This window comes from Bos mutus, chromosome X, assembly GCF_027580195.1.
Source record: "Bos mutus isolate GX-2022 chromosome X, NWIPB_WYAK_1.1, whole genome shotgun sequence".
Lineage (NCBI taxonomy): Eukaryota > Metazoa > Chordata > Mammalia > Artiodactyla > Bovidae > Bos > Bos mutus.
The window spans coordinates 387,051-412,825 of NC_091646.1; the positions used below are offsets into that span (position 1 = coordinate 387,051).

Consider the following 25,775-nt stretch of genomic DNA (forward strand, 5'->3'; position numbering starts at 1 on the left):
ACCTCTTTAGGTTTATAGCTCAACTCCTATGAAGGTGAGGCAGGGGACAGTAACCTCGTGAATAATTCTTTGGGGGCACCTCACTGTGGTCAGTGAACACGGCTGCCAGATTAAAATACAGGATGCCAAATTAAATTCAGATAGCAAGTTTTTTTTTTTTTTTTTTTTTAGTGTTAAATATGTTTGAGGTATAGCTATACCTCAAAAAACAAAAACAAAAAAAACCCAAAAAGTATTCATCATTTATCTGAAATCCAAATGTCCTGTACAGGGCGTCCTGTATTTTTATTTGCTAAATTTGGCAAGGCCACGAGTACGTTAACATAATGTCAAGCGGTTTGCCCGGGTTCAAGCTGGTCGGTAAGCACCAATCCATTCGGTTGTTTCAGGGAACAAGACCCCTTCCCACTAAAAAGTAAACAGCAGGTAGCAATGAAACTCGGAAGAATCTTGACCCTTTGAGGAACCCGTAGTGACACACCGGCCTTAACCACGGCTTTGATTGATTGCCCCATGTGCTCCGTTCTTCTCTTTCTGCTACTGGAATGATGTCTCTATCTCGTTTTCCTTTTCTAGTCCCGCCCTTTCAGCTACCGGCTCTGGATGGGGATCGGTAACCCAGAAAGGGCCAGCAAAAGCGCGGACGTGTTTAGAGGAGCGGAAGTAGTGAAATGTCTCTGAACACCGTAAAGTGCAGCTGCCTGTCTCCCTTTCCGGATAAAGACAATAGTTCCGACAGTCAGTGCCGGCCTTCCTCCTGTAAGGGGATCTGTCGGACACTTGCTAATTCAGTTTTTCTTCCCCACTCCGGGCCCTTCCCTATCGTCGCCCCCTTCACCTTGGATCATGTTCAAGAAGTAAGGACATGCCGTGGCCTCCCTCGGCTGCTCACGAAGGTGGTGGGGGTGGGTGGTGGGGAAGAGGACAAGAGCAAAGCTTCTCTTTCTCTTTCCCCCACCCCTGCCATCCTTACTCTTTAAGGTTTTTCTGTAGTACCATGCTTTCAACACTATATGTCTCTGTCTCAGTACTATGCTTGTAACGTTTTTTTAAGCTTTTCGCCCCTAATCTTCAATCAGGTTGGGTCCTCCCACTCTCATTTTCTATCTCGTTACCCCTCTTTCTCATTTGCCCTCTTTCCCAGTCCTAGCTCCATTCCTAGGATTCTACCAATCACATCCTTGCACTGTGATTTAGGGACATGCCCTCTTTAGCAAGAGGACAGCCCTGCTCTCTCTGCCATGTGGTTACTAGTTAGGAACTGAACAAGGGAAGGCTTGACTTCCTGGGTCATGGGAGTGAAGGAGTCTGGGTGACAGGAAGCTAGCGGACTGTCATACCTATTGCCTAGCTGCCAGATTAACCTTGTCTTGAAAATAACGTGATTGCTCCATAGGCTATTCAGTTGAGGAAGAAAAAAATTCTTTGCAACGTACCTAGTGGCTTTGCCTTGCAGATTTGGTAGACGCAAAAAGCAAAGGGGGAATATGGGCAAAGGAAGGTGGGTTTTGTGCATGACATTTTGAGCAAAAATAATTAGGGATGTTAAATACCGTCATTATTACTTCAAAAAAATCTCAACAGATTACATAGCGTAGGAGGGGCTGCTTTTCTGTGTTAATGTTTGGGTTGGTCATTTGTATCCTAATGCTTGAGGGTATTTTCATTTTGTTTTGTTTTTCACAGATTTTGTTATAGGTGGGAATCTGTTTCTTTCTGGGTAGAACTGAGTAAGATTTTCCAGGAAAGGCATTTGTGTAGCTGATTTCAGTTTATTGTGTTATATATGCCTCATATCCTTTCCCCTTCCCTGCCCCTCTCCAGCTAATTGTGTGTATATGACAGTTTAATATTGTATTAAGACACTGGTTTTGTGCTGGACAGAATAAAAGGGAAATTGTATTTTAAAAAGCAATTTCTTCCATAATTATTTTCAACATCTAAATATTTGCTTGGGAATAGGTAAATAATTTAAAAAATACCTTTAGCTATTCTGTTATGTCTTTTTAGAAATGCTTTTTGTTTTTCCTTGCAAAAATCATTTGGCAGATTTGATGAAAAAGAAAATGTGTCCAATTGCATCCAGTTGAAAACCTCAGTTATAAAGGGTATTAAGAATCAATTGATAGAACAGTTTCCAGGTATTGAACCATGGCTTAATCAAATCATGCCTAAGAAAGATCCTGTCAAAATAGTGCGATGGTAAGTCTTTGTTTTTTTTTCCATGTAAAACTCAGAGAAGCTGAATATAATATAATTAGACTGCACTCATAATAACTGATTATCTTTATATTAACTATTTATCTACTCTAAATGAGTAACCCTAAAACATCAATATTTATATTTTCACATGCTTTTCTATGTGAAAAATGCGGCATTGTGTACTGATTGTTTTATTAAAGAGTTAATTAAATGTTTTTATTCAGAGTCAGATTTATTTCAGCTTGTGCTTTAGAGATTTGTTTTATTAATTATCTACCAAGGAAATTAAAATATGTAATAAAATGTGAAATAAAATTGTAGCAGATCATATTTTTCTCTACTGGACTGGTGTTAATTTAAGTAGTGTTTTGTGGGGGTTTTTTTGGGCCTGGATCTTTACTGAAAATTTTTTTTTAAACCTTACTGTATTTCTATATATGCATACTTCATATTATACATTGTTTAAAGGATGTTTGGCATATTCATTTTTGAAAGAAAATATCTAACTTGGTACTTTGTGATGTTTGTTTTACAGCCATGAACATATAGAAATCCTTACAGTAAATGGAGAGTTACTATTTTTTAGACAAAGAGAAGGGCCTTTTTATCCAACCCTAAGACTACTTCACAAATGTAAGTCTTGTTAGAAAATATGTATTTGGGGATATGAAAAGACACAAAGGAGTTGAAAGTGACTTCTGGTAGTTAACTTATTGAAAGAAAAGTGAAAGTGAAGTCACTGAATCGTGTTTGACTCTCTGCAACCCTATGGACTGTAGCCCGCCAGGCTTCTCTGTCCATGGGATTTTCCAGACAAGAATACTGGAGTGGTTGCCATTTTCTTCTCCAGGGGATCTTCCCGACCCAGGGATCGAACTCAGGTCTCCTGCATTGCTGGCAAACTCTTTACCCTCTGAGCCACCAGGGACTCCCACAGTTAACTTACTAGTACTAGGTTATATGGAATATAAAACTCAAAAGATTGCCCCTTCTCCGTCTTGTGGTAAATCTGAAAAATGCATATTCTCTCATTATGCATTCCAAAAGCCCAAGAAAGAACATTTATTCATTCATTCAAAAAATATTTATAGTTTTTGAACTTATTCTGTGCCAGGCACTGAGCTAGGTATTGAGAATGTGATAGGAAGCAAAGACAGACACGGTCCCTGTGCCTAGGAAGCTAACAGTCTAGTGGGGAGAATAGACAACAGTTAGATAATTACACACATACACATTCACAAAGCGTGTAATAAGTGCTGTAAACATTTGCTTTTACATCTGTACCCAGATTTGCTTCATAGAGAGAATTCTATATAAGAGAAAGCATGGAGTCCCAGTTCTTAGTAGTGTCAAGACCAGGTGTTAAGAAACAAAATAATGTTTGTTGCTGCTGCTGCTGCTAAGTCACTTCAATCGTGTCCGACTCTGATTCCATAGATGGCAGCCCACCAGGCTCCCCTGGCCCTGGGATTCTCCAGGCAAGAACACTGGAGTGGGCTGCCATTTCCTTCTCCAGTGCATGAAAGTGAAAAGTGAAGTCGCTGCAGTCCATGGGTCACAAAGAGTCAGACATGACTGATGTGACTGAGCAGGCACTGTATCCACTGTTATAATATCTTACAGAATAGTTTCACTGCCCTAAATATCCCCTCTTTTCTACCTACTCACCCCTCCCACCTCTTCCCCTCCTCCAACCCTTAGCAACCACTGATCTTTTTGGCAATTTTTATTGTTTTTTTTTTTCACTTGTCATATATTATGAATATTTCCCAAGGTATTACATATTCTCCAAAAACATGGTTCTATTATACGGATATTATAGATATACTTTAAGTCATTTATCTCTTAATTGTTGGACATTTAGGTTGATTCCAGTTTATTTCTAATATAAATATTAGTGCTATAATGAGCATCTTTCTACCTAAATATATTGCGCATTCCTCCTTTATTTCTTAGGATAAGGTCCTAGAAGTAGAATTACTAAATCAAAGAGTTTAGTTTAGGCTATTTGTACATATTGCCTAGTAGTCCTAAAGAAAGCCTGTACCTATTTATAAGCCTTTTAGCAGTAAATGGGAATGCCAGTTTTCTGACATTCTTGCTAGCACTGGTAATTACTTTTCTCAAAAATATATGCCAATTTGATAAGTGAAGGAATGTGTTTCAGTTTTATTTCTCATCTGTCAAAGTACTGTAATTTCGGGAAGTATTTGTTCATGTCATTTGCCTTTTTCTGTTGAGTCTTTAGTTTTATTAATGGGTGTAATGTATTTCTTTTCTTCTAGATCCTTTTATCCTGCCACATCAGCAGGTTGACAAAGGAGCCATCAAATTTGTACTCAGTGGAGCAAATATAATGTGTCCAGGTTTAACTTCTCCCGGAGCTAAACTTTACCCTGCTGCAGTAGATACGATTGTTGTATCCTTCCCAGGCTCTGTTGAAAAATGTGTTCATTGTATTCTTGTTATCACTGAAAGAACTAACATCCAAGAGAGCATTAGATATATCTTTTGGAAGTTACTGTTATATCTTTCTGCTTACATTTGAAGATGTGGGAAGCAACATTATTTTGTGTTAGAAGTTAAGTGAGAACAAGTAATAAAAAGAGTCCCAGCTGCATTTCAGCTGTGTTAGGGCCCAGTGTTATGAGACTTGGGACACAGTATAAAACTCCTGATTATTAATAGAGAGGTTGTATATGATATGATTGGATCACTTATTTGAACATCATCTTGCTACTTTTACATTTGAATTACCCTGGGAAAAAAGCATTCAAAAGGGAAAAGAATTTAGGCACCAGGTGGAATTTTGGTGACTAGTAGGAACCATGGGCCAGAGAAGGCAAGGGCACCCCACTCCAGTACTCTTGCCTGGAAAATCCCATGGATGGAGGAGCCTGGTGGGCTGCAGTCCATGGGGTCGCTAAGAGTCGGACACGACTGAGCGACTTCACTTTCACTTTTCACTTTCATGCATTGGAGAAGGAAATGGCAACCCACTCCAGTGTTCTTGCCTGGAGAATCCCAGGGATGGCGGAGCCTGCTGGGCTGCTGTCTATGGGGTCGCACAGAGTCGGACACGACTGAAGTGACTTAGCAGCAGCAGCAGCAGCAGCAGCAGGAACCATTGGCCATTCCTATTGCTTTATTTTGAAGTCCCTATTAACTTTTATTTAAAAATTCATTTTTAACTTGGTTGTTTGGGCCTCGGAACATGTTTTCTCAAAGAGAAACGTTGACGTCAGAGATAGCCCTTAAGAATCTATTCAACTCATGACATAGCTGAATAATTCTGCATTCCTTCCATTTCTCTGGTGTTGTTTCAGCCATATTCTAGATTAGTTTTTTGTCAACTAGTCTGGACAAGATGATATCTTCTGTTTTGTCATAGATAAAATGACCATTTGCCTCAGGTTGAGGAAAGGAACCATATTTGGTGGGAAATCACTGGAATGGGACAGCCGTTGGAATGGGTTTAAGAGTGCTCAGAAGAGGGTGTCCTCTCTTGTGGAAGTTATATCTAAGGGGTAATGTAAGTTGTATATCTTAGGAACAGCTTGTATTGACATAGATACTGGTCATGTAATAGGTGTTCAAATATCTGTGGAACATTGAAGAAATGAATGAATGAATTGAAAACCAATGGAGAAAAATATTCTCTGAGGACAGGTTATCCTTTTATGTTTATGATTGCTCTAAGTTTTTAAAGTTTATAAAGTTCTGGAGTTTCCCCTAAATGGAAAATTTTCCTAGTGTCTGGCCTTTACTTTTTAAATTACTTTTATTTTGAAATAATTATAGACTGTTGGAAAGCTGCAAAACTAGTACAGAGAGGTGTTGTGTACACTTGAAACTTTGAAAATATGGACTGTAATCTTTACCACTTTAGACACTTCAAATGAACCAAGAACATTCTGTTTGTTCTGGAGAGATTGCAAGTTACATTGGGCTCTTAAAGATAGATAGGGGATATAGTTATTGTTTTAATGTATCCTTTATATAAAACCACCATTTAGTGATTAAAGCACTAGAACAATGGATATTTATTTCTTTTTAATATTTTTATGCAAAAAATGTTATCTCCTTTTTTTGCATGATTTCTTTTTCTTCTTCTCCTCCTTCTTTTGTTAGCATTGGGTTATAGTATTAGCATTTGACCCAAAACCTGAGAATGATTATTAGATTCCATTCATTTAGCATTTATTGAATATTTGCAGTGTGCCCATAAATGATGCTAGGTCCTTGCCTTCAAGGAGTTAATGGACTAGGTGAAAATGCAAGTTGGGTTCCCAGCGGCTTAAGCAGTAATGTGACACCCCCCTCGAAGGTATTTTGATATATAAATGGTTTTCTTAGCTGTGTGTTTTCAGGCAATCATGGCAGAAGGAAAACAGCATGCTCTGTGTGTTGGAGTCATGAAGATGTCTGCAGAAGATATGTAAGTCTCCTGTTAGTCCCCCTTAGTTTTTCAGATATAGGTAACCTATGCAGTAAGGGGCTTCCCAGATGGCAGTAGTGGTAAAGAACGTGCCCACCAATGCAGGTTAGACATAAGAGACACTGGTTCGATCCCTGGGTTGGGAAGATCCCCTAGAGAAGGAAATGGCAGCCCACTCTAGTATTCTTGCCTGGAGAATCCCATGTATAGAGGAGCCTGGGGATAGAGAAGTCCATAGGGTCACAGAGAGTCGGACACAACTGTAGTGACTTAGTGCACACGCAGGAGGAATCAGAGTTACAGGTGAGCTTTGCTCTCGTTCATACCATGTCTTACAAATGTTTATGCACAGAAGCCTCATTTCTGATTTTTCCTAAGACTTAGGAAGCCATTGAAAGTTATTTCCTCTCTGAGATTGCATTCTTTCTTTAGCACTCTGAAAAGAACCTGTGTGCCAACACAGCTGTATTATATGTATGTGTGTGGTATTTTAGGAATTTTTGTATTTAGTGTGATTTCACTTAGGTGTGGGGAAAGGTATTTTGCTGCTAGTTTTTAAAAACAGTGACATAATTTAGTGCCACACAGTATTTATCTTGTATTTTTACCTGGTGGCATAAAATATTAAGGAAATATTAGCGGTACATTACCAAAACATGGGCTTCCCTGGTGGCTCAGCTGGTAAAGTCTCTGCTTGCAGTGCAGGATACCTGAGTTTGATCCCTGGGTTGGGAAGATCCCCTGGAGAAGGGAAAGACTACCCTTTCCCAATCCAGTATTTTTCCAGTATATATATTTTCCAGTATTCTAGCCTGGAGAATTCCATGGACCGCATAGTCCATGGTGTAGCAAAGAGTTGGACATGACTGAGTGACTTTCACTTTCAGTTTATCAAAATATAGTCAATATACTTAAAAATGTTGGAACTCATTTGATGACCAAATTATTCCTATTACTTTTGTTTCAGGGTTAATTATAACACTTTGATGTTCTCCTGGTCTGGCAACATCATTACTCTGTTTCTGTGATCCTACTAGTTAGATCACTAGAATTTCTTTAAGACATGAATGAACTTCAGCAGAGTAATGTATTTTAATGTAGATGATCATGTTGCTGCTGCTGCTGCTAAGTCGATTCAGTCGTGTCCGACTCTGTGCGACCCCATAGACGGCAGCCCACCAGGCTCCCCCATCCCTGGGATTCTCCAGGCAAGAATACTGGAGTGGGTTGCCATTTCCTTCTCCAATGCATGAAAGTGAAAAGTGAAAGTGAAGTCGCTCAGTCGTGTCCGACTCTTAGCGACCCCATGGACTGCAGCCTACCAGGCTCCTCTGTCCATGGGATTTTCCAGGCAAGAGTATTGGAGTGGGGTGCCATTGCCTTCTCCAAGATGATCATGTTAGTGTAATATAAATAAATTCCCTATATATGGCTCAATAATTGCAAAAAAGAGCAATGCACCCTGAATTACATTTACCATGAGTAAGCTGTAAAAGTACTTAACAACATGTTTATGTGCTTTATTCCTTCTGCAGTGAGAAAGTCAACAAAGGAATTGGCATTGAAAATATCCATTATTTAAATGATGGGCTGTGGCATATGAAGACATATAAATGAGCCTCAGAAGAAATACACTTGGGCTAAAAATGGATATTGTGCTGTATCTGTATCTGTGTTTGTGTTTATGTGTGACAGCATGAAGACAATACCTCTGTGGTTATGCTGAATAAATTCAACAGATGCTAAAATTCTGTTAGCTTCAAAAATTATTTTAATTTTTCTTAAACTTAAGTTAAATTTGGGTTACAAAGTTGGACATTAAAAGGTAGCTGGTAAGTAACCAAACTTAATTAAGACAACTTAATGTCCTTTCTTAGGCTAATGATGCAAGATGAAGGGCAAGACTTGGTAAATGAACTTGCTAGTATATGGCTGATGCCTCAGAAAATCTGACCAATTAATGGGGCTGGAGCTAGACTGGTTTTTAAAAACATTTTATTTTTTTTAATTGGAGGATGACTGCTTTAAAATGTTGTATTTGTTTGTGCTGTACAACAGTGTCGATCAGCCATAAATATACATAATCCCCTCCCTCTGGAGCCTCCCTCCCACCTCCCCCCATCCCACCCCTCTAGGTTGTCATGAGCACCAGGCTGGGCTCTATGTGCTATACAGTATCTTCTCACTAGCTATATATTTTACACATTATAGTGTATATATTAAACTTGGATTTTTATCCCATTACCCAAGGGCACCTAGAAGTACCCCTTCTCTTTTGTGTGTGTTTTTTTTGTTGCTATTTCCATTTTTAAACTTTTCATTATGGAAAATTCTGAGCATAGAAAAGTATGGGTAGATAGTATATTGGATTTTCTAATCCATCACCCAGCTTCAATTCATGTCCAATATTGTTTTGTCTCTGTCTCACTCCCTCCCACTGCACTCGCCAATTATTTTGAAGCAAATCTCAGATATATCATTTCATCCATAGTTTCTTTAATATGTATTTTTAAAAGATATGTTTTCTTTTAAAAATATAACCACAATATCATTATCACACCTAAACATTTAGCTATTTCTTCAGATATATGACAAATGGACTTAATTGTTTCTCTTTTTATTTTTTTTAACCATTGGTTTGCTTGAAGTTGGTATCTGCCAAGGTTCTTATATTGCATTTGGTTGCTATTTATTTGTCTCTTTTAATCTATAAGCTCCCCCTCTTTTGTTTTCCCTTTAATTATTTAAGAAATCTAGTTGTTTTGTCTTATAGTTTCCTGTCACATTCTGGATTTTGTTGATTGTATCACTGTAAAGTAATTTAACTTGTTTTTATATTCCTCATATAGCCCGTAAACAGATAGGCTTGATCAGATTTTGGTTCAATTTATTTAATGCCGTCTCTTGAAGCTGGGTGAAATCATACTCCACAGATGCCCAGAACTTCCAGATTTGAGTCCCTACTGTATTCCCCAAAGAATGTGTGTCTCTTATCATAAGTGGCATGTGAAGACTATCAACCTACTTCAGTAAGAACAGTAAGCTGTTTTGAGAATTAAACAGCAGCTGTGAATTTATATAGTGATAACAGGTCTTTCTTCCTAACAGCATTGCTGTTATACTATGTTTCAGCCATCTTCATTTGGTTGTAGACAAATATAGTACATGTGATTTTATTTTTCAGATGGATACAGACATTTACAAGATTGTGGTGACCTGTGTTACAGTTAGAAGTTGGTGAGAAAGGTGAGGGTGGATAGTAAAAAGAGAGATACCATTGGGCTGGCTGTTGCAGCTGGGCTTTCACAACGTAGGTGAAGCGTACAGATCCAGGGTCTGACTCAGACTGAGAAACTATTTCCCACAAAACCTGTAAGACTTGGCGAATCCCATGTTAGAATGTAAGTGTATTAATTTATAGTAGTAAGTCTGCTTAGGGTAAACAGTTAGTAAACAGGCGGTTTCTTGGTGAAGATGGATTAGAGTAAAGGAAGGTTGATAATTTGGGGGAGTCTTTCATCTGGGCTGGGGTAGGGCTTGGAGAATTTTTCCTCCTTCATCATTAATTAGAATGCTTATGACTGCCAAAATCTTTTCTTTCTTAGCCCATAGAGGTGCCCTGATATTTTTCTTCCTATATCCTTTTTAAGTCCTATGTATTGACCTTTGTTATGACAGTTATATTCTACAACTTGCTATATTTTTAATATTTTATTATTTATTCCTGGTGGATAAAAGTGTAAATAATCTAATCAGTGGCATAATTATAAATGTATTTTCAGGGTAGGTTTCTTCAACAGATAGTCTCATTTCATGCTGACTTACTAGTTTCAAATTCAGACGTCTCCCCATTTGGGAGACAGGCAGCCTATTTGAGGTCTATAGTTCCTTATATGCTTAAAAAGAAAATAAGTTATTTATGTCAAAACCAAACTTTGAATCTTTATTCTTGGTACTAAGATAATGTTAATTGACTAAAATTGCCTATGGAGTGTTAGTGATGAAAAACAAAGCACACACACATATTAGAGAAGTTTTAATTGTGAGGTTTCAGAAATAATTGATCCATGTTTCAGACCACGGTTACAGTGGGTATCGGGAACACTTTTAAAATATTCAACATCATCTGTGCTTGTTTTTCTACTATGTTCAGGTACATTGACTTTGTTGCCTTGGTGATGTGGGCTAAATATGTACCTTTCCTACTTTCCCCGGGTCTGAGGCCTCAGGTCATGGAGTTAATCGGGGGTGTGATTCCACAGGTGGGAGCCTAGTGAACCGATTCAAAGAGGTTGAACTAGCAGGTATATCAACCTCTTGATGCACTGTGCATAAAGAAAACAGTTTACCCACATTCCTGAGAGTAGGAATATGGGGAGAGCCTGTTTTCTCATGTGTAATGTGGCTTCAGTTCACTTTTAGTTTGATAATTACTTTTGTGTCAGGCAACCTACAGTCTAGTCATTTTTGTGTACTTTTCCTCAGCCAAGGTCAGTTCAGCTCACTGGACATTTATTGAATATCCACTAGGTTCTAGGTGTGTGGCACAAAGATGAATAATAGACAAGTTGCCCTTGCCCTTAAGGAGCTTCAAGGCTAGTGAGTAAAGTTACATTTTTAAAAATCTGAGTAATGGTGACAGCCCAGTACCAATTTATAAAGCTAGTAGGAAGTTACTAATACATTTCCAATTTCAGTCATCAAAACTTATAAATTATACATGAACCAAATATAAACATATTCCTTAGATTGTATCCAATATGAGGTTAAAAAAATCCAGGTATCTTGGAGTTGCAACAGTTCAGCATTCCAACTCAGGTGGTTGTCTCATTTTGCCGTAGACCTGGTCAGCCCTCTTCTAGCAGACTATTATAATGGTTTGGTGGTGTTCGGTTGGCAGCTGCATTTTTCCTTTTCTTAATGTTCTGGACTCAAAACAAGCAGCTGGATTTAGCTAAAGGACAGCCATGAACATTTCCAATTGGAGAGATTTGATAGTCCCCAAACATAAAGTCAGATGGCATTTGTCAAATAATGATTATATCCAGCCCAGTTCCCCCTGCACATACAAATCAGCTACCAAGGATACAGTATCTCTAAGCAAAGTACTTCAGAAGATATAAGAATGGTAAATGACTAAATTTACAGAGGTTACAGAGGTATTTCATTACAATAAGTATTTCACCCTTTTGTTGTTCATGAGACTATTAATTATGTAGCAATTATATATTAATGGGAATATGAAATGAATGTATGCCCAAACAAAATGTGGTAAATATTTTAACTTTGTTTATCTAGGTTCATTAATTTTGAGAATACATTTCTCAAGGCTCTTCAGGAAACTCAAAATGTTCCAATTTCTAAAGGAACATCTACTGAAACTGACTTATGATGAGAGAAAAAACAGAAAATGTATGTATGCATCCTGTGTCAAATATAACCATCACTTTTGAGGTCTCAAGCAATCAGAAATTTACTGAGTTATTCAATAACCTGTAAGACTTAGGCCATTAAAATATATTTTGAAAGCCCTTCAGAACGCTTATGTTTAGTATGTCATTAATTGTATTAAGGCAGTAAAAATTACACTAAATATAATTATATTCTTAATATCCTAGTCTCTCAGCAATACTCCTAAAGAAGTCTTGCCTGTCAACGTGGAGATTGATGCATGGAAATGTATATTTGTATTCTATTTTTATGCATCATGTGTGTACTTTATTATGCTTTGTTTTATAGCAGGTAAAAGCATGAGTAGATATAATGAACTATAATGATAATTTATCTAATATTATATTAAAACTAATTAAGTACTTGTAAAGGACTACAACTCCACCAGAACAGGAGTGAATGAGCAGGATTGAAAACCAGTTTTAAAATCTATGTTGAGACTATCAGGCTGGTTGGTCAGTTGGTGTAGGAGCTGGCTTCCTGGAGAATATAATTTATATATGGAAAAGGACGTGGAGATGATTCACAGGAATTTCTACCAATAATATCATGTTCATTAGAACAGGTCATGGGGAGGAAAAATAGATAAAAACATCCAAACTAATTGTACTATTAAAGATTTGCCTCTTGGAGTGAAAAGTTAAAGTACACCAAATTTTGTCCCTGAACATTTTGAGAAATAAAAGGATTAGTGAAATAATTGTTTATATTTATTCGTTTATTTGGCTGTGTCAGGTCTTAGTTGTGGCACGTGAGATCTTCCTTGTGTCACCTGGGACCTTGTGCTGCAGCATGTCGACTCCCATTGTGGCGCATGGGCTCCAGAGCACGCGGGCTCAGTAGCTGCAATGTGCAGGCTTAGCTGCTCTGCAGCATGTGGGCTCTTAGTTCCCTGCCCAGGGATTGAACCCACATGCCACATTGGAAGGTGGATTCTTAACCACTGGACCACCAGGGAAGTCCCAAGACAACTTTTAAAAGCTGCATGCACTTAACTTCTACTTTTGTTTCCCTATCTGTGAGGCATGGAATGTCTGTCTTATCATATTGATGTTTTAACAGATTTTTAGTTTTTCATCATCTGAAAGATTTTGTATGTACCTGTTAATCTGGATACTGTTCTCATTAGTTCTACTGCTGCCCCATCCAGAATTCATTTTTTAAAGCCAAAATTCACTGTTCACTTAAGCATCTGGATTAAATTGGGCAGGGTGAGGAGGATGGGTGGTGGTGGTTTAGTCGCTAAGTTGAGTCTGACTCTTGCAACCCCATGGACTGTAGCCTGCCAGGCTCCTCTGTCCATCTGATTCTCCAGGCAAGAATACTGGAGTGGGTTGCCATTTCCTTCTCCAGGGGATCTTCCTGACCCAGGAATTGAACCCAGGTCTCCTGCATTGTAGGCAGATTCTTTACTGACTGAGGGGTCTTTTTACTGACTGAGGGGTCTTTTTTGCCCTGTAGGCTGTGGACAGCTTTCTTAGAGAGTTGGCTTATCCAGGATGAGGAAAAAGTATGCTTTTGCATGACTAAAGTCTTTCTAAAGTTTGCTTATGTAAGCATTTTGGGTTTCAGAGAGTTCAACCTTGGAATTCCCCATTGGTCCAATGGTTAGGACTCCATGCTTCCATTGCAGAGGGCACGAGTTCAGTCCCTGGTCAGGAAACTAAAGTCCTATAAAAAGCTCAACTGAACTGTATTTGAATATAGAGTACAAACATTTTCATTTAGTGGGATAACAGCAGTCTCTAATCCATCAAATTAACCTCTATCTCCTAAATAGCTTTCAAAAAAGCACATGACTGGAAGATAATTTATGGCTGGCAATGCTTTATTCTGCTTCAAAAATAGTAGGGGCTAAACTGTCATAAAAACTTGTAAGCTTACACTGCACTTATTTTATGTTTTACAGGGTAAAAAATCTTATGTTTTGTAAAATGTTTTTAAAGGAGTCCACAAAGTAATTCTGCTTTCTTGCTCCCAAATGCAGAGGTCTGAGAGAAGGCACATGGCCTCATGAGCTTCTTGGTATTGTCAAATCCATTTCTCTTTCAAGTACCAACTGCCCAGATGCTTTTACTGTGGATGGAAGAGTCTTACTAAAGCAGTAGTTTTTTTTTTTTTTTTTTTATATAGAGAAGCATCTTCCCTGGCGGTCCAGTGGTTAGGACTCCGCCTTCTAGTGTTGAGGGGTGGTTTGATCCCCTCGGGGAGCTAAGATCCTACGTGCCTCATGGTCAAAAAACTAAAACAAAAGAGACAAAGAGAGAGAAGTATCTTGATTAAAGTGTGAGGAGATAGAAATCATATTGATTTGGGTAATTTTGGCTCCAATAATGTCTAATTTGCTGTGAAAGGGGAACATGTATTAGCTTAATGTTCTTAAAAGGAACTTCCAATTTTCTCCTTAAAAAATATTTACTTTATTAAAAAGCTGCTCAAGGAAGAGCTATTTTATTGCATGGCACAGATTCAGTGTATAGATGTTATCTTAAAACTATTAATGAAGGAGTTCCCTTGTGACTTTGAATATTCAGTACCAGCTGTTATTCACATCAATATTTTAATATTTTACCAGAAAGATACTTAATAAAAAGGATTGATACATATTTAACTGTGTAAAGTGCTAGTTAAACTTGTTCAAATGGGCCAGAGGGAAAGGGAAATAACATTACTTGAGTACCTACTGTATATATAAGCTCTATTTATATATCTTGCTTAATCTTTATGACTGCTCCATGAGGTAGATTTTATTTATTTTTATAGATTTATTTGACTGTGCCAGGTCTTAGTTGTGCCACACAGGATCTTTAGTCGTGGCATGTGGGATCTAGTTCCCCGACCAGGGATTGAACCTGGGCCCCCTGCATTGGGAACAGAGTCTTAGCGACTGGACCTACCAGGGAAGTCCCTCCATGAGGTAGATTTTAATTCTCATTTTGCAAACGAGGAAAGAAGGGTTAACTTTCCTGAGGACACATTGCTAATAAATGGCAGAGTTGGGATTTGAACCTAATTTCAACTTGATTGCTAAGCCTGTTTTGCAGAAAATCTCCCCTCATATTTCATAAAATGTTAGTCTTGGCCCTCAGTTGCATCGCCATCTTTGTTTATGGGCTACTGGAGATAAGTGTAAGTTGGCCGAGCCTGTATACCACAGTGGGAAAATATGAGTAGGATTAGAATGAGGTAACAGTAGGTGGCTGCCAAGCCTGGGTGGCTAAGATAGTAAAGAATCTGCCTGCAGGGGCTTCCCTGGTGGTCCAGTGATTAAGAATATTAAGAATCCACCTTAGAATCCAGGGGACATGGGTTGATTCCTGATATGAGATCTCACAGGCCTAAGGGCAACGAAGCCTGGGTGCTATAACTACTTTGCGCCCTAGAGCCATGCTCTGCCACAAGAGAAGCCACTGGAGTGAGAAGCCCGGGTACCACAGCTAGAGAGTAGCCCTCTCTCGCCACAACTAGAGTAAGCCCACAAGCAGCAACAAAGACCCAGCACAGCCATAAATAAATACATACTTAAAAAAAAAGAATCTCCCTAAAAGCAGGAGACATGGCTACAGTCATGGGCTACAGTCCTGGGTCAAAAATTTCCCCTGGAGGAGGGCACAGCACCCCACTCCAGTATTCTTGCCTGGAGAATCCCATGGACAAGGAGCCTAATGGGCTACAGTCCCTGGGGTCACAAAAGAGTTGGACACAACTGAAACCACTAAATAACAGCAACAATATAAGGGAAAAGGCTGAGGGGTCTAATCTATATTTCACTCCAGATCTACTGAGTTAATTTTGAGAAGTGAAGTGAAGTGAAAGACATGGTCGCTCGGTCATGTCTTACTCTTTGCGACCCCATGGACTGTAGCCTACCAGGCTCCTCCATCCATGGGATTTTCCAGGCAAGAATACTGGAGTGGGGTGCCATTTCCTACTCCAGGAGATCTTCCCAACCCAAGGACTGAAGCCGGGTCTCCTGCATTATAGGCAGACGCTTTACCGTCTGAGCCACCAGGGAAGAGTTAATTTAGAGAAGGAGTATTCGGTGATACTTCCTTGTGAGAAGGGAGACCCAGTAATGGAGCTGGTACAAGGAGATGGCCTGGGGCCTGCTACAAGTCAGCTTGTAATTTCCATAGCGTTCAAGACAAAAAATAAACAGCTCTTTAAGAAGAAACTTCAAGTTTTCTCCATTCACATGTCAGCCCCAGGGTGGGATGTTGTCTCACACTTCTGGAATTGGTTAGACCCGTGTTGTAACTGTAAAATACACACTGGGTTTCAAAGACTTAATAAAATACTGTAAAGTATCCCATTTTTCTGTCACTTATACATTGAAATGACAATATTTTAGATATATTGGGTTAAATAAAATATAATATTAAAAGTAATTTCACCTTTTTAAATGTGGCGAATATTAGTGGAAATTTTTAAACTACACATGTGGCTTTCATTTCTATTGGATGGCACTGGGATGGAGAATGGGCAGTGTTCCTTGAAGTTTCCTTCTAGAGGTGAATACCTTAGAGCGGTAAATAGGGAAAAGAAGACTCTCAGCGCCAGTATTTAAAGTCTTCCATCAGTGGGAGGGGTAAATTGGGAGACTGCGATTGACATACACACACCACTATGTACACTAATAAGGACCTACTATATAGCACAGGAAACTCTACTCAATACTCTGTAATAACCTATGTGCGAAAATAATCTAAAAGAATGGATATATGTATACGTGTAACTGACTCACTTTGCCGTACACTGAAACTAACACAACATAGTGAATCAACTCTTCGTCAATAAAAATTAAAAAAAATAGTCTTCCATCAAGTTAGGACTGGACTGTAGCCAGCCAGGTTCCTCTGTCTATGGAATTCTCCAGGCAAGAATACTGGAGTGGGTTGCCATTTCCTTCTCCAGGGGATCTTCCTGACCCAGGGATCAAACCCAGGTCTCCTGCATTGCAGGCGGATTCTTTACTGCCACCAGGGAAGCCCCAAGTTAGGACCACTTTTTCCTGCTGATGGTATGGGCCTGGTGTTTTGACTATTAAAACATCCCCATTCTACACTTTGAGTACCTTTGTAGATGTCTCTTATCACTCATTCATTAGAAGCACTGCTTACTTTTTTTTCCAAATGTAAGCCTGTCACATAATTAAGGGCATCCTTCCTCACTCCTGTACTTCCCTGGTGGCTCAGTGGTAAAGAATTTGCCTGCAGTGCAGAAGTGAAGTGAAAGTCGCTCAGTGGTGTCCAACTCTTTGCCACCCCATGGACTATACAGTCCAATTCTCCAGGCCAGAATACTGGAGTGGGTAGTCTTTCCCTTCTCTAGGGGATCTTCCCAACCCAGGGATCGAACCCAGGTCTCCTGCATTGCAGGTGTATTCTACACCAGCTGAGCCACCAGAGGAGACCTGGGTTCAATCCCTAGGTCAGAAAGATCCCTGAAGGGGATGGCCACCCACTCCAGTATTCTTGCCTGGAGAACCCCATGGACAGAGAAGCCTGGAAGGCTACAGTCCATGGGGTCACAAAGAGTCAGACACAAGTGAACACATGCAGCTTCTCACTCCATCCATCCATCCATTCATAGAAAATCTTAGTTTTATTTTTAGGCCCTGCTCTTCCTCCCAGGTCTTTCACTAAATTGCCAAAGCAATGGCAAAACCAGCATGGCCATTCTTGCACAGAATCAGTGAAAGTTATCAAAGAAATGGGGATTATGTGGGTTAAGAGAAACGGCACTTATCAAAATGATTTTTAAGGAAAAGGGGACCACCATATTCTAATAGTAAACAATGGCTTGTTTTTTTGCTCATGCAAATCTTATATGAAATGATTGTTTGACTGCCTGTATGAATCATGTGTTTGGGCCTTTTTGCTTTCCACAAAATAACCAGGTCTAGTGTTGAGCTAATGGGTATTCAATATATGCAAGGAATAGTATAGCGTATAGATTCCACACTAATAAAAGTGGACTTTTCTATTATGCTAGAGACCCCAGATACACACCATCATTTCATTTCACCATTTCATACTTTCTAAATAAGTCATTTCCTCCATTTTCCTTTGAATACAGTATTTTACCTTTGATTATATTGGAATTGAGTTATTATTCTTTCATTAGACTTTGGGGATTCCTTTGTGGGAAAGTTGGCAAAAATTTCTGAATTTTTTTTCTATGCCAAAAGAAAGCTAAACTACTACAAGCAGGCTCTTCACATATCCACTCAGACATGCAGCGAATGCATCAATCCAAGTGAGCTGGCACTAAAAGGAACAGAACATTTTAAACGAGTAGAAAATTAGTGGTACATCATTACTAAACTGTGCTTTCAGTAACTTTTCTAATATAGGTGTTCCCTGCTTTAAGCCCAATAGATGGGTTTGTTTAAATGCATTACAGAAAAATCTGGGCATTATAAATCAGATTTGATACACAAGCAATCTTCTAGCTACATGAAGAAAAAAGCCAAGAGATCTAATCTATATTTTGCTCCAAATCCAGTGTTTTGAAAAAGAAGGTCTAGTGACTGAACTTGTGCAAGGAGATGGCCTGGGACCTAATTAAAGTCAAGGTGCAGTTTCCACTGCCTTCAAGAAAACCAGAAAGATAAATATAACTTTTAGAAGAAACTTAGTTTTCTCTCATTTACATTCAGCCAGTGGGTCTCACACTTGGGGAACTGGTTTAGACCTGTGTTGTCCAATATAGTAGGCATTAGCCAGCCATATGTAAAATATATTCACAATCATGATCAATTCTCATTAGATGTCCATTCTTCCCAACTCTCTTCCCAATAAGACTGTAGTTAGGGTTACAGTTTTTGACTACTGAATGCATGATCAAATCTGTACCATGACCTCTATAGCACAATTTTCTGTGTTACTGATTCGTTTTATCTACAAGACTAGGTACAAATATGTTCAAAGAGACAGTATATTATTTAAGACAACTAACATTTTATAAAGGAATTCTCCAGGCCAGAATACTGGAGTGGGTAGCCATTCCCTTCTCCAGGGGATCTTCCTAACCCAGGGATTGAACCCGGGTCTCCCGCATTGCAGGTGGATTCTTTACTAGCTGAGCTACCAGGGAAGCCCAAGCAGACTGGAGTGGGTAGCCTATCCCTTCTCCAGCAGATCTTCCCAACCTAGGAATTGAACCAGGGTCTTCTGCATTGCAGGTGGATTCTTTACCAGCGGAGCTACCAGGAAAAGTCCCTTTTATAAAGGAATACTCGTATAAAAATACAATCAAGAGCATCAATTTGGTTTAAAAAGCAATTGTTACCTTAGTACCCACTAGGAAATCAAACACTGGAATGCATTCTCTAATATATTTATTTCAACAATATTTTGATACCCTAATGTAATTGAAGGTGATAATACACTAGAAAAAATTTTAATATATTGGTGTTGGGGGCAAGGTGATACTTGTAAACTGGGTGTCACACTCAGTGAGATACTGTGCATCATTATACTCACTGAATATGATTTGGTTTGTAGTAATTACATCTGAGACCACATATTAGGGTGCTTGATTTATTACTTTTCTAAATTAATAACCTTTCATCTTAACCAAGAGCCCCAATGAGGAAGATCGTACAAATTAAAACATAGGGTTTTACACACTACTCTGATGATTGATAATTTGTAGCCCAAGGCCTTCTTAAGGAAATTCTCTTTCTGGCTTACAAAAGCTGTGGTAGACTATTAACATCATGAGGCCAGTTACAAGAAAAATTGATCTCTGAAATGTCATGGTCTCGCACCCTGTGGAGGCTTATGGATCTGACTTATATGGCATGTGCAGGCCTAATAAGAGGGCAAATCAGCTCCAAGTATTTCACAAATTTATGAAGACAGAAGTTATTGTATCTACCATCCTTAAGGCTTCTAGGTAGCCACTGAAATCAGGCAAATGGCATAGTAATCCGAGGTGAATGGTGAGGTTAAGGCCTCCACACCAAACAGGTGCAATCAACATATGATACAATCAAGAACATGCAAAAAAAAAAATCTCAAAATTTGAACAGGTAAACAAAAACCAGGGCAGATTCAACCCAGGTAAATGAAACTGCCAGACTACCAAAAGGAGTTCTTTAAATGAGATTTAAAGGGGCTTCCCTGGAGAAGGGCATGGCAACCCACTCCAGTATTCTTGCCTGGAGAATTCCATGGACAGAGGAGCCTGGTGGGCTACAGTCCATGGGGTCGCAAAGAGTTGGACACGACTGAGACTAAGCACAAAGGGGCTTCCCTGGTGGCTCAGCAGTAAAGAATTCGCCTGTAATGCAGGAAACTTGGGTTTGATCCCTGGGTTGGAAGATCCCCTGAAGAAAATGGCAACCCATTCCAGTATTCTTGCCTGGGAACTCCCACAGACAGAGGAGCTTAGTGGGCTACAGTCCATGAGGTCTCAGAACAGTTGGTCACAACTTAGCGATTAAACAACAACAAAGGAGATTTCCACAGAACTCACTTGCTCTGCAGGAGTAAATCAATCTCAACTGGTATATTTTTATTCAAGCCATAGCTGAGAGCTTGATTAACTGGGAAACAATGAAGTTAAATGACATTACATTCTTTACGGTCACCACTCCAATTTCAATATATGCATAGAGAAATTGTATATGCCGAGGAATAAACTAGCTCCCAGGAAAATTATTAACCTTTGTAAGTAATCTTCACTTTCATGGACAGATTTCAACTTTCACTTTAACAGGGGTTGGGAACATTCTTTTGGTTGCTTGGTTGTGTATTCTGAGAAAGCAAATCCATTGGCACTTATGAGGGCTTAGAACATAAACCAACATTAGAAGTAACAGAAACACATAGCTAAAAGTTTTACTTTAATCACAGATTCGAAATTAGAGATTTCATTTGCATATCTTAGCAAGCTAAAAAGACATGTTAAATTTTTAACCAATCAGCAAAAAAATGTGCCACAGATTTAATGTTCATAATTTAGAATTTATCACATATATTACTTATAAATATATCCTTTATTTGTAAAATTATTATTCTTAGGACATTTCTTTCCAACACAGTTGAAATTATCATATTTTTTAAGAAAAAAAAATCCACCCTATTTAAAAATGTACTACTAAACTTCAATGTGGGAATTCATCAGTGCCACCAAATTGAAAAAGAAAACAAAAAAAGAAACATACTGCTGTGTTGGATATATATGCAGTTGTTACTACAAATAACAACAATACACGTCCTGTACGGTGATCATATACATGCTCTTGTTTCACTTCTCAGTCATTGTCAGAACCATTTGGAGGTAGGAAAACCAATGCATCATTGAAAACATGCCCAAATGCCCTAAGACGGTATACCCCATACATCATTACATGCATCTGATTAGGTGTCAGTCCATTAAAAGTAACAGCCATATCTGAACAACATCCTTCTACTACCTGGTTTGGGTGATTAGTCATTGCCTCTTTAATAAAAAGCCCAACAGATTTGGTGTTAAATATATCTTTTCCTTCAGAATCTTCTGCATTTTCTGCAAACACTCCAGCATATTTCAGGCAGACAGCAAGCTGCTTATCTTCAGATATCTTCCAAATCATCCCTCCCTGTTCAGGACACTTCTCAGGAATACTGAGAAGGCTGTTAAGTCTCTTCATTGATTCTATACTTAAGACAATTCCTCCTTCCATACTCACATACTCCAGATCTCCAGATTTTACAGTGTGACCTAGATAGAAAGGTTGTGATGGATCCTTTTTTAACAAAAAGTACTTTAAGTTTTCAATAATAGCAAACGTAGTGGGGCGTGCAAGGAAGAACCAGTTGTATTGGTCTCTATATTTATCAAAGGCGTATTTGTAAGCTTTTCTCATCATTAACCACATGTCATTTGTTTCCATGTTAATTGACTCAAACACTTTAACATTTTCAGAACTGAAGAAGTCTACTTTGTCACAGTGATTGGTCCAAGTTTCTTTCACTGCAGCCCAGAGGCTCACATCTTTGGGTCTGACAAGGAGGATACAGTATACCCGAAAGCTCTTACTGAGTTCCATGCGTTCATCCTCTGAAATTTTCAAGATGTCTTCTTTATTGGGAGCTTGGAGATGATGATGCTCATGGTGGTGCATTCTACTTCCATGACCAATCCTAATGTGTCCTAGCATAGTGATCAAGGCACAGAAAATGCTTCCAAGCATTACACCCTTCAAAAATGAACTGCTTTCAGAAAGCATTTTTCCTATAAAGAAGAAAAAGAACTTTAGGATACTTAATAGAAAAGGATTAGTCTAATGATTTGATAGTTCCCCTATACTTACATTTGGCTCTTAATGTTAAGGAAAAAAAGGCTCCCAGGTTTGACATGGAATCAGTTGCAAATAGTACAAGAGAATCTTAAGAATTTTTTGCTTCCAATGGTATCTTACTGCTCGGTATAAACTGGAACTTTGCAGAAATACCTCGCAGCCGTAGAATTTTCTGGGAGGCTATTTCTGCACTTCATCTATGGGGATTTAATTAACTAAGTACTGAATTAAAAGTACAGACTCCAGAAACCAATGTTACAGAGGTAGTCTGTCCATCATTCTCTTGAAAGGAATTTTGTTTCACAAGCTTGCATTATATTATTTAAATACCTCTGCAGCTATAAATGGACTTTTACAAGAAAATCTTCAGTTCAGTTCAGTTCAGTCGCTCAGTCGTGTCCGACTCTTTGCGACCTCATGAATCGCAGCACGCCAGGCCATCACCAACTCCCGGAGTTCACTCAAATTCACGTCCATTGAGTCGGTGATTAAACTGAACAAATAAAACCACTTACAGTTGCTATATCATCACTGGTATCTGTGCTGGCTTTTGTTCTCAATCTAAAGCTTTATTTAACCGATGGCTGCTACCAGATGTTTTGAGTACATCTAAAGCAAATTTCTTGGAATTGATACCATATTTGTTAATATTTACCCTCTTGTTCCTAAGACTAAATGACTTTCAACACAGTATCTCAACTAACTGATGTAATAAAATCCCATAATGAAAAGAGTTAAATTATTTGGATGAGAACTGAGTCAATATAAGGCATATCTGGGGACCATTAATGAACATTTTTATTTCCTCCAAAGGCATCTGTTTATTCTTTGGGGAAGTAAAAAGTCTACACTTTGATTTCAATTAGAAATTAAAAGAAAAGTCAACATTAAATACAACTGTTGAAAATTTCCCAATCTCCTTTCCATCTCCACAAGGAATGTTCTGAGCTACTTAGATTTTTTCCCTTTGTTTCTTAAAGTTGAAAGTGGCCTTAGAAGATACTTAATGTCGCTTTTCTCTTTTTACAAATAGGGAAATAGAGGGTCCACAGAGGTTAGGTAACTGACCCAAAGTCACAGTCAGTAGTAGAAATGAACTAGAAATCAGATATCCTGACATCAGTTTAATGTTTTTTCTGGTACAGAATAATGACCTCAACAGTGCTTCTATCCATATTATTGATAATAAACAAGTTACTGAATAACCCTGTTTTCCTATAAATGAAGAAACATGTAAGATCTGTTAATCATAATTTAACAGATCTTGCATCTAACACCACCATACTGCCTCAAGGACACCATCCCTCGGTTTTAGAGGAAATGGACTTTGACTTCCATTACCTTTGAAGGACCAGGTGTGGAATAGCTTGACAGACGTAATTCTCAAGCAGGGGTGGGGGAGTGGGGAAAGAGGCAGGACAGTTTTTCTGTCACTCACAGAACTCGGTCAACAAACACAGCTCTAATAAGGAAAAGAGAATTGACAGGAAACAAGCAGAATTGTCAGATGCACTGCAAAATGAATTCTTTTACATAGGTCTTTGGCATTTCATATTATTCCTGGTCAATATATGATAATTCAGTAGTGTTTCTTAGCTTGATAATGGCATATGGATGTCAGGATTCTTCCTGATGGGGATACTACTTGTAAGTCATTTGCACGAATTTTCCTAAGGAGTAGCACATGATATGTGATGCGCATGATAGGATATTTGGTGCAGAGGGGAGGGAAACTTAAAACTGCACACGGGCACAAACAAGGCAGAAACTACCAGAGTGGTTTTCCATACGAGTCTCTTTAGATGAAGGTGGTTGGGGCGGAGTATGGAAAAGGGAGGAGGATGAAATGGAGAACGTAAGTGAGGGGGAGAACACGGTCAACCCAAGACCCCAAGGAGGGGCAGAGGGAGCGCTTCTAGGAAGCTGGCGCTCAATCTCTCCCCCTCACTGTTCCTCCCACTGGACCTGCCTGGGCACCTCGCGTAGAGCATGCTGGGAGTGAGCCAGGGCCGAGGCCTACCCTGGAGAGGGGCGGGGTCGTTCCGGGAGCTGCTCCGCGGGCAGCTCCAGGTGCGGGCCGAAGCCCCAGCACTCACCCGCGTCTAGAACGGTTCAGGGGCGGGAAAGCGCAGCCGCGCACAGCTTTCCTCTCACGTTCGCGCGCCACTCGGTTACGTTCCTGGTTGGGCTGCTCTAGATGCAGGCGGTGTCCTCTCGTTGGTTTCGCAAAAGCTGGGGAGGGCCAGGAAGTGGCCGCCACGACGGCGCGGGAAGGGGGCGGGGCAAAGAGGCCCTCGGTCGGGCGGAGCCTCCCGCCGCACCGACGTCGGAGGGGCCGGCGCGCACGCAGCGCGCCTTTTCTCCCCGCCCCCTGCCGAGTTCCGAGAAGCACGTCGGGCTGGCGTGACCCGCACGCTGGCCCATACCAAAGGGGACGCCGAGAGAGGCGTGCGTGTGCACGTACGACCCGTCAACACCTCCCACCGCCTCACCTTCCGGGCGTGGAAACTGCGAGAGCGGAGTAGAGCGTTCCATCCGAGTGTCAGGTCTCTCATTGGTTTCTCTGACGAACCCTTGAGACGTTGCACCAAGAGGGTGCTCCATCCAGTACCCCTGGGCTGAGGTTAAATGCAGACCACTGAAACAGTCACCAAATTATGAGGGCAAGGAGTCGCTAAGGTTATTGGAACGGTATCTGAAGCCCCACTGTCCAGAGTTCAGTGCTGTCTTCACCGCGTCATTTGGTATGCTGGGGACGTTACTTCACCTCGCTATGCCTCACTTTCCCCCTCTGTAAAGTACAGAAAGTATCACGGTAGTGCTATCTCATAGAAGATTAAATGAGATAGTGCCTTTGACTCTTATTAGCAAAAGACCAAGCCTAGAGTAAGCATTCCCTAGCTATTAGCTGTTATGCTACTCACCCCTGTATCACTAGCCTTAGTTATCAGCACGCCGTGGACAGTATATATTTGTGGAATTAATGAATGTTAGAACAACAGATGAGGAATCAGGACCGGAAAGGAAGGGTAAGGAACTTTCTAAAGATCACAGAGTAATTAACTGCAGAAGAGGAACTAGAACTCAGGTCTAATTACAAGTGTAGAGCTCGCTTTCTGCTAAACATGCGAGCTGTCTTAAAATTCATTTTTGTGACATAAAGGGGTTTTTGCTAAAAAGCACAAAATCTTACACATTTTTAAAATGTACTGTCACCAGGTTCCATCCAAATAACTTTAAGTGGTGATTTACCCAGCCCTGAGTTCCTAAAGACACGTATATTTGAGTATTGGCAGTGACCCAGTTTAAGTGGACTGAAAGTTTCAGGAAGCACTGAAACAATGAACAAATAGATTTTAGGCACTCACTGTCCTGGCTATGCTAAGTCAC

The 25,775-nt window shown here is 39.6% G+C and overlaps 2 protein-coding genes across 6 annotated transcripts; one reads left to right on the forward strand and one right to left on the reverse strand.

Annotated features, from left to right (window-relative positions):
• Positions 1-491: 491 nt before the first annotated feature.
• On the forward strand, positions 492-8,409 carry MCTS1 (MCTS1 re-initiation and release factor). 4 transcript variants are annotated; one of them, XM_070365514.1, is made up of 6 exons: positions 492-857; positions 2,011-2,202; positions 2,738-2,835; positions 4,488-4,621; positions 6,573-6,640; positions 8,176-8,408. In XM_070365514.1, exons 1-6 carry the CDS (start codon positions 847-849, stop codon positions 8,255-8,257), a joined length of 585 nt encoding a protein of 194 aa, XP_070221615.1. In that variant the 5' UTR covers positions 492-846; the 3' UTR covers positions 8,258-8,408. The 4 variants fall into 4 exon arrangements, with proteins under 4 accessions (XP_070221615.1, XP_005891587.1, XP_070221614.1 ...); XM_005891525.3 differs by having other exon boundaries at positions 496-857; positions 2,050-2,202; positions 8,176-8,402; XM_070365513.1 differs by lacking the exon at positions 492-857 and adding an exon at positions 1,186-1,501 and having other exon boundaries at positions 8,176-8,409.
• A 12,184-nt stretch (positions 8,410-20,593) lies between these two features.
• On the reverse strand, positions 20,594-24,712 carry C1GALT1C1 (C1GALT1 specific chaperone 1). 2 transcript variants are annotated; one of them, XM_014476926.2, is made up of 3 exons: positions 24,482-24,711; positions 23,727-23,847; positions 20,594-22,318 (listed from the first exon to the last, which is right to left on the reverse strand). In XM_014476926.2, exon 3 carries the CDS (start codon positions 22,311-22,313, stop codon positions 21,357-21,359), a length of 957 nt encoding a protein of 318 aa, XP_014332412.1. In that variant the 5' UTR covers positions 22,314-22,318; positions 23,727-23,847; positions 24,482-24,711; the 3' UTR covers positions 20,594-21,356. The 2 variants fall into 2 exon arrangements, with proteins under 2 accessions (XP_014332412.1, XP_005891585.1); XM_005891523.2 differs by lacking the exon at positions 23,727-23,847 and having other exon boundaries at positions 24,482-24,712.
• Positions 24,713-25,775: the final 1,063 nt, after the last annotated feature.

What these genes read in the sequence shown, in the direction of transcription:
- MCTS1 (XM_070365513.1), top strand. An exon ending in CCTAAGACTACTTCACAAAT is followed by an intron (nt 2,836 to 4,487) that starts GTAAGTCTTGTT and finishes CTTTTCTTCTAG; the next exon opens with ATCCTTTTATCCTGCCACAT. An exon ending in CTGCAGTAGATACGATTGTT is followed by an intron (nt 4,622 to 6,572) that starts GTATCCTTCCCA and finishes GTGTGTTTTCAG; the next exon opens with GCAATCATGGCAGAAGGAAA.
- C1GALT1C1 (XM_005891523.2), bottom strand. Translation starts at nt 22,313, where the DNA reads ATGCTTTCTGAAAGCAGTTCATTTTTGAAGGGTGTAATGCTTGGAAGC.